Source organism: Lontra canadensis, unplaced genomic scaffold (genome assembly GCF_010015895.1).
Source record: "Lontra canadensis isolate GAN:19392208 unplaced genomic scaffold, GSC_riverotter_1.0 scaffold48, whole genome shotgun sequence".
Lineage (NCBI taxonomy): Eukaryota > Metazoa > Chordata > Mammalia > Carnivora > Mustelidae > Lontra > Lontra canadensis.
The window spans coordinates 14,593,238-14,602,091 of record NW_022631042.1 but is presented as its reverse complement, the minus strand read 5'-3'; the positions used below and the strand labels follow the sequence as shown (position 1 = coordinate 14,602,091).

At 43.8% G+C, this 8,854-nt stretch overlaps 1 pseudogene and 1 gene segment (V, D, J or C); one reads left to right on the top strand and one right to left on the bottom strand.

Moving 5' to 3' along the window:
• The first annotated feature begins 2,353 nt into the window (after positions 1–2,353).
• On the top strand, positions 2,354–2,734 carry LOC116876850. The segment is given in 1 exon segment: positions 2,354–2,734. A coding segment is annotated over 1 exon segment (381 nt).
• Positions 2,735–6,544: 3,810 nt separating this feature from the next.
• LOC116876849 lies at positions 6,545–7,757 on the bottom strand (annotated as a pseudogene).
• Between the last annotated feature and the right edge of the window lie 1,097 nt (positions 7,758–8,854).

Genomic DNA, 8,854 nt, shown 5'->3' with positions numbered 1-8,854 from the left:
CCAGGCCCAGGATGGATCCATTCCTCCCTGGGGTGCCAAGTCGGCAAACGGAAACTTAGGTAACTTCCCTGTCCCTGTAAATGCTGCCCTTGACCAAAAACACAGTATATCCCAACTAGGCAGGCACCAAACACCAGGAATATATAATAATTCTCTTGTTCTAAGTAAGATCAGATATGCAACCCCAGCCAATCAGTCTAAGCCAAATAGTCTCTCCTTAGTCTCTGACTGACTTGCTATTCCTCCCTGTTTCCCCTTTACTGCTTCTAAGTCTCGATAAAACTCCCTCTTGCCCAAGTTCCCTGGGGAAAATTGTCCCCTGCTTGTGAGAAACTGAACTCCCCAATCCATGGACTGTTCTCCTTTGAGTAAAGCGCACCACACCCTACAGACTGAATTGTTTCACTTCCGTCACCTGACACACAGAAGAGAGTATTTGGCTGGAGGTTTGACACAGACTTTATTACACACTAAGTCTGGTCATGGCCAACAGGTGTTTGAATAAAAACAGTAATTGAGAGAAATAGAGTTTTGAATGCTGACAATGTGGCATAAAATTTATTTTCATGAAACAACAGATGGTTGAGGATTATCCCCCCAAAAGTAAGACTTACATATTGGTAGAAATCTAGAAAAATAGAAAGAAAAGAGGTCACCCAATTTCTCACCACACATATTGCTCACCTTCTATTTTCAGACTTCGTCCAACTTTCATTTTCCTGTGCAGATGTCACCCCCACTGTCACTCTCTTTTCCACTTAAGACTTCAGCACAGCTGCCCTAGACACCTGCCAAGGGTCTGAATGATGGCCCTGGATTATTCTTTAAGCAGAGTATCCTCATCAACTCCTCACCAGCTCAGCATAACCTCAAGGCCTGCATTTTGGGATCCTTGAGCCTTGAATCTTGGTAGGAGCTCAGCGTGTGTGCGTCTCATTGTTTACAAACAGACGGAGCTCAGGAGCTGGGTCTGGTAGTGGGTGTGAAGGGCCCAAACCTCCTGCCACAGCCAAGTCCCCTTCCTGGCGATTTCCACTGCCCTCTCCCTCCAGGTTGATAGGCTATCATTAGCATAACTGATGATCACTGCAATACCCATGAGGCCCTTGTATACTGTCACAACTAAAAGGGAATGTTCATTTCAGTTGAAGGTCAATGCTACCTTGACTGAATTGAATCTTCATTTTAGATGCATTTCTCAGCTGACCCTTCCTGAGGCCCTGCCCTTACTATTTCTGAGAATCTGACCCTGGAACTGCAGGACCTGGTCCCATCTGCCCCCTGGTCTGCACTAGCCCCTGGCTCAATGCAGCCCTCTTCCTCTGAACCCCCCCACCCCTGATTTTGTAAAATTGCAATATTTCCTGAAATTCTACACTATGAGGACCCCAGAAATTATCTACTGCAACCAGCCCAGTTTTGAGGTAAAATAATCCCCAATATATCTTGAGCATTTTCTCTATATCTGGGGCAGGCTACCTGTTTGTTCACATTCTCTGCTTACTCTGCACGCAACCTAATGTGGTCCCTTTGACATATGAGGAAAAGGAAGAGAATAGATTGCCCAAGACTAGCCAGCTATTATGTTTACGTTAGGGCATTTACAACTTCTGAGGAGATTTCTGAGAGAAATACTCCAGTGCTAGCCCAGGGGACCTGTTGCCTCTTCAGCAGGCATCTTTGTTCTGGGCTTGTCCTTGCCTCCCAAGCAGCCTGCACACCCATTGCTCTATCAATACTGAGTGGTCCTTTGAGGCTTGAGATTTACTGAGGTTTATTGAGGTTTATTCCCAGTGAGACCTGCCTCACATCCCCACCTAATTCCCTGTAGGCATGCAGCCGTGGAAGAGTTACTTAAAATATGAGCCAGGCTATTCCCATTCTAATATAATTCCCATTCTAATATAGCAATATTTATTCCTCAGGGTTGTTTTCAGGATTTGAATAAATAATTAGTGCAGTGCACAGGTGTACTGCTCTTTAATCAAGGATTTCTATTATCACTGGTGCTCTCATTGCACCAAGATTCCTCAGTGTTTCTCAGCAGCCTGACCACTGATGGTCTGTCAGCACTGCCCTTCTTGTGGTTAGACCTGTCCCAGCCCTCTGGCCCCACCCTCACTGCAGCCTCTCTCTCACCAGTTACCTGTAGGCCCCTCAGGGAATCAGATGTTCAGCCCTAACAGAGGCTGCCCTCTGCCACCTCCCAGGCAGTCTCCTCCCAGCAGGAGCAGCTGTGAGGTCCCCCTGGGCTTTTCTCTCCCTGGTGGGAAGGAGAATCATGCTGGGTCCACTTGCCATCTTTTGTGCCCTCCTGTTTTCTGGTAGGTGCTGACTCCCTCCCTGGTGCAGGATGGGTGAGACACCATCAGGCTCCTGCCACCACCTCACCACTGTCCCCCTTGCAGGTGGCCACACAGAGATGAGGCTGGAGCAGCCAGCTGTAGTCGTGGTATGTGAGAGCACCTCAGCTACCCTGTCTTGCACAGCCAACACCAAAGTCAACTACATCCACTGGTACTGCCACCAGGATGGAAAGTCCCTCCAGAGGATGCTCCATCTGACCATGGACCAATCTGTCATCCACTGGGATCTGGTTGAGAAAGCAGAAAAAGTCACCGCCACAGGGGTCAAGGATGATTATAGCTGTACCCTGTTAGTGTTGAAGCTGGAGAAGAGTGAAAAGGGCATGTACTACTGTGCTTTCTGGGAATACCACAGCCCTGTGCTCTGACCAGGTGCCTGAGCAAAAAGGTCTCTGTCTCCCAAGGCGCTCCATGCCTGGCACCTTCCACTGGCTCTGGGTCACTGGGGTTGCCCTGGGGTCAGCCCTCAGCACCCCGCACTCCTCTAGCACTCCCTCCATTGGTCCACTGCACAGAACACTGGAGGGCAAGGAGCCCCTGGTGTGTAGGCTGGCACAGACCCAGGGAGCTGTCCATCTGGAAGGACTTCTCTGAATATCGTCCAGTGCAGCATTTCTGAGGCATTTGGAAGAGAATCTGTGCTGCTCAATGCAGGAGCCACTAGCCACTAGCCATATGTGTCTCCTGAGCTTTCGAAATGTAGCTAGTTCACTAGTCCAAGCTGAGAGGGGCTGCTTGTGTGACATACAAACCATTTTGTCGAAGACTACAAAAAGAAGATTAAATATCTCATTAATGATCTCTATAATGAGTGCATGCTTGAAATGACTTCAGATATCTTGGATTACTAAATAAAAATGGTTCTAAAGTGAATTTTACTTCCTTTTTGCCTTTTTTAATGTAACAGCCATACAATATTTATTTTTGGCTCCAATTGCTGACCCTCATTTATTTACATTATATAGCACCCCAGTACACCGGCAACTGAGAAATCTGACTATGCCCTGAAGAATGTGCAAATAAAATGTGGTGCAAATAATGTCAAGGGTGACGGAATCTTTGGAGATTTACCACAAAATGGTTGAAACTGAGGTTGGACGTCACCTCCTGATTCCAGTTTCTAAGTTGCTGTCCCGCCCACTGCTTTTTACTTTGCAGTGGACACTCAGTGAGCAGAAACACAGCGAACAGTAGGGCTAACTTCTCAGCACCCCCATGTGCTGGCATGCCTGGTGCTTAACTCCTGTGGGGGGACATGATCCTCAGGCAGCATGATGCACCAACCCTGGGTGAGACCCGGGGCCCTCAGGCTTCCAATTCTCCTTCCATGCGACTCCATATGGAATTTGGGGGCCAGATTCCCCTGACTTCTGTTCTCTCATCTGTAAAACAAGGACATTTCATGGTTAAGATTAGATGACTGGTTTCTGTATAAAGCAAAATTAAACAAATATTATTATATTCACTACCTTCTCATAAAGGTAGTCAACTGATTCAAAAGATGAAAGAAAGAAAGAAAGAAAGAAAGAAAGAAAGAAAGAAAGAAAGAAAAGAAAGAGTCCATAGTCTCTCTGAAAAACAATCTGAAGGGTTTGAAGAGGTGAGTGGGTGGGAGGTTGGGGGAACCAGGTGGTGGGTATTAGAGAGGGCACGGATTGCATGGAGCACTGGGTGTGGTACAAAAACAATGAATACTGTTATGCTGAAAATAAATTTAAAAAATGTTTAAAAAGAAAGAAAGAAAGAAAGAAAGAAAGAAAGAAAGAAAGAAAGAAAGAAAGAGAGAAAGAGGGAGGGAGGGAGGGAGGGAGGAAGGAAGGAAGAAAGAAAGAGAGAAAGAAAACAAAACTGGTATTACTTATCCTCTAGCCCAAACAGGAAAACACCTGTTGTTGTATGTAGGGAAGAAGAATAATCTCTCTGAGGAGGCCCAAGCTGAATTAAACCCATTTTCAATTGAAATTTCAAAGTCTACGTACAGCTTAGTTGCATTGCTAAACATGATGCTTGAAAGTCTACATGATCTCAAGGAAATTGATCTCTAGGGTTCACTAACTCCTCATCTATCCCCTTGAGCTTCTGTTTTTTGTAGTGGGAGATTTTTAATTTATACATGCTTTGTTTTGAAAGACCCCAACTAACACCCTGACCTTGTTCTGAAGGCCTGGGTCAAGACAAACATCTCCAGCGTGTTCAGGAAGGGGAGGGTGTGGAGGGGCAGAAAGTTATGTTCACTCTGTTTTGGGGGGTCTTCCTTCATCTGTCTCCCCCATTTCCTATTACAACCAAACCTCTTCCTCTTGTTGTACCTTCTCAGTGCCTGACTCCACAGACAAATATCTCTGAGACCCGATATTACCAGTTACAGAGAAATTTGCTAAGTATGAAGACTCTTTCATGAGACATCATTCCAAATCAGCTAAAATCCAAGTTGCCAACATGATTCTGTAGTGTCTTTGAGTTACACATAACTAAAAGGACAGTGGCCTTGTGCCTGGAGCAAACAACCTTGTGGTGGGGTGGAAGCAAGTCCAACTTTAGAGACATTTACTGCTCCTGCCCTTCTCCTTGTGGCTAAGGTGAGCTTCACCAAGGACACTCTGGTCACACACAGCAAAGGCAAACCAGGCAAAGGCCAGTCAGCCCTCCTGTCCTAAGTAAACTTTTGCTAATTAAAGGGTGGTTTAAATGTCTGACACTGAAAGCTTCTTATTAGAGTATAAGGCACTGAATACAGTGGTGACTCCATTAATATCTGTTGAAGTGAAATTGATATTTTGACTATTAGAGAGGGGCTCACATTGCCTCATGGGTGGGGGATTTTGCATAGATGGATGCTTGAAATATCCTGATAATTTGGGCTCAACTCATTTATTTCATTCCTGAGGTGTTTGAATAATTTGACCAACATTATGTTATCATATTAAAGCTGATTAAGAACACCTAAAATACCAAGATTTCATAGTTACATTACCTATTATCAAGTGACCATGCATAGTAGTACTCTATAAAAATTGATGTCTGTTACCTCAGAGTCACTTTGTGAAAATCACAGTTCTAAAAATGGCCTGGCACATCCAGAATTTCATGTTGACACTTTGGTGCTGGGTGTTCTTTATGTTTAGGTTCAGGGATGCGGCCTGGGGCAAGGAAAGGGCACAATTTCAGAGAGGTCACCTCTAAACTTGGGGTGAGCATAGTTTTTTCTATGTCCCTTCCACATTTCCTGAATTGTCACATAAAAACCTTGTATTGCTTTTGAATTTTGCTTTAAAATTTATTTTAAAAAGAATTCACATGACCCTTGGCCTGAGTCCCTCAGTGGTGGTGGATTTTATATGTGTGTGTGTATATATATATATTTTTTAATTTAATTTTATTTTTTCAGTGTTCCAAGATTCATGGTTTATGTACCACACCCAGTGGTGTATTATATAGTCATGGTCAAGATTAAGTCTCCAGACCTTCCTGTCAAGAAGAAGGAGGAGCTACTTAAAGGTCAGGAGAACTGGAAGGAGGAGCTGTCCAGCTAAGCCTCAATACAGTGCCAGGAGGCGCTGCTGCCAACCTCAAGGACAGAGTTGTTCACAAATGCATCACCTGTGTCCTCACCATCACCAACCAGACTCAGAAAGAAAACATCAGGAAATTCTACAAGGGTAAGAAGTACAAGCCCAAGATATGGATCTACAGTCCAAGAAGACATGGACCTGGGTGCTGGCTGAACAAGCAGGCAGAGAACCTGAGGACCAAGAAGCAGCTGTGGAAGGGATGGCTGTCCTGGCAGCCGAAGGACGCAGTCAAGCCCTGAGGACCGGCGTCCATGAAACACAGGCAAACTGGGAAAAAAAAAATCATTCACTACATTCTTTTTTTTTTTTTTTTTTGGTAGGGACTAACACACCCTTTTAATATGTTTTTAAATATTTTTAAGGTTTAAAAATTGTTTAAAGTTTGTAGTTCCTAATAGGAAAACATTATCTGAATGAATACCCTAATGGCAAACCATTGTAGAATGTTTCATTTGCATGGGGAACAGAGGGGTAGGGATTCTCTTCACAGCACCCCAGCTTTCTTCATGAGAAGGTCGGAGATACACTGGTTTGTATTATTGCGACATCCATTAGGTGATCGAAGTTGCTTTTCCTTCAGCAAGGGCTTTATTTGTCAGAAGAGCATTATACTTGACCTCCAAATTTGGCTGACAATTTAATGATGAGATTGATAACCTTTGGGTTGCTCTGATATTTTGACATATTCGCTGGGTTCTGGGCCACATCCTGGAAGGCCACCATAACTTCTGGATCCTGCATGGCTGCAAGAACTTCCGGATCACTAAGAATTTCATTGAGCCCAGGCATTCCTGCCATTCCAGGCATGCCCCCTGCCATTCCAGGCATCCCCCCTGCCATTCCAGGCATTCCTCCAGGAAAATTACCAGGCATTCCCCCAGGAAAGCCACCTGGGAAAGAGCCATAGTGAGCTCCTGATTGTCGTCTGGCTTCTTCCTCCCTCTGGGCTCTCTCATGTTCTTCCCGAGCCTTCTTAACCCTTTCTGTTCTTTCTTTGATCTCTTGCTTTTCACATTTTTGCTTGTATTTTCTCCGATGTTCAGCAATTTTCCGGGCCCTCAGTTGAAATTCTTTCAGCATTGCACTAGCATCTTCATCATAATCCAGTTTACAAGCAAGGGCAAGATCATGTGCTGCTTCTTCCCAGTGACCCAGAAGTCTGTGTGCTTTCCCGCGCCGCTTATAAGGTTGAGCTGAATCAGGATTTATTTCAATAGCTCTGTCACAGTCTCAAATGGCAGCATTTGGCTTCTGTACTTTGATGAAGACACAGGCTCTCTTGGCATACAGAATGGCCAAGCGAGGATTTAGTTTGATGGCATCTGTGAACAAGTCAATGGCTTTCTGTAGTTCACCATCATTTAGGGCATCAATGGCAGCCACTTTTTCATCATTTGCCTGATCCCTCATTTCCTCGGTTATCTCTACATTTTCATCTCCCATTTCTTGAGGGGCATGGGTATCTGGTTCAATCACACCTTCATTGTCAATTTCTAGATCACTCTCCTCACTTGATGGTTCATCTGTCTTTATGTTTTCCTCCGCCTTCTTACTATCTGGTTTTTCTTCCTTGATACTGTCTTCTGATTTAGTTTTATGAGTGGCAGGTGGTATTTTACCCCCCATGCTCTCCACCCACTCCCGCAGGAAACGCATTTTCTCGGTGTGCAGAACGCTCGGATCCTGCTTACACATTTTCACGAAAGCCCGAAGCTCGCTCACTTTGTGGGGGTCCATGGTCCAGAGGCAGTGGCAGGCAGCAGGCGCGGCTGAGGTTGCGACCCGATTCCAGGCGCGGGTACTAGCTCAGCATGACCGTGTGGAACGGGTCATTCACTACATTCTTAATACTAAAAATCACTGCATATTTTTGAGCATTTAGGCACAACATGTCAGATTTGATGGTCAGGAAGGCCTGTAATTGGCTCTGTCCTAATCACTTTTCTCCCCTTTCCTCAAACAACCTTGGCTTCTTTTACAAATTTTCTCTCCTGATTCCCATTGACTCTCCGCCACGTTAGAGACAAGGTTCACCCTTGAGAGAGTTCAGAGTAGCTTCTGGGAAGTGTCTTTTCCTCTGTGTAGGACAGACATCAGGTACTACAGAGAGGATCACAAATATTCAGGCTTCTTATTCACACTGTAATATAACGTCCTTGCTTTCTTTAAGTCTCTTTTCTCCACATGAAGGTGCAGGAATGAGATCCTCTCAAGCAGAATGGCAGGCAGTTTTCACGCAACCATAATTTCTTTAGCAAAGTTGTTTGGCACTTTCATTGCCTGAACACATGACCTCCTAATTTCAAGGAATGTTGCTAGAAAATCATTTTCACATCATCTTCACTTGGAGATTGAATTTCAATTAGTATTCCATTGTATATATATCTACTACATCTTCTTTATCCGTTCATCTGTTGATGGACATTGGGGAGGTGAATGCCATGAAGTGTGTAAGCCTGACGATTCACAGACCTATACCCCTAGGGCTAATAATACATTATATGTTAATTTAAAAAAGTAAAAAAGAAAGAATCGCTACTAGATTAACCAATACACAAAGCCTGCCACAGACTCTTCTTAAAACTCATAAAAAATATATAAGGTAACTAGAAATACAGTTTAATAAAATACATGCAAAAATGTAATGGAGAAATTAATAATTTATCCAAAGATATAAAAGAAGACTTAAAAACCTGGAGAGCTATATTTAGGAATAGAAAGAATCAGTAGCAATAGCAATTATCATCTCTTAAAGTATAAATTAATGGAATTCTAACAAAATCACAATTTTTGTGAAATTCAAAGGTTATCATAAATTTTACTGACTTTAGTTATATCTGGTCACCTGTAGAGACAGATGTAAAGAGAAAGGGGTAGAAAATGTGTCTTTGTTTATATCTATAATATTTCATTTAT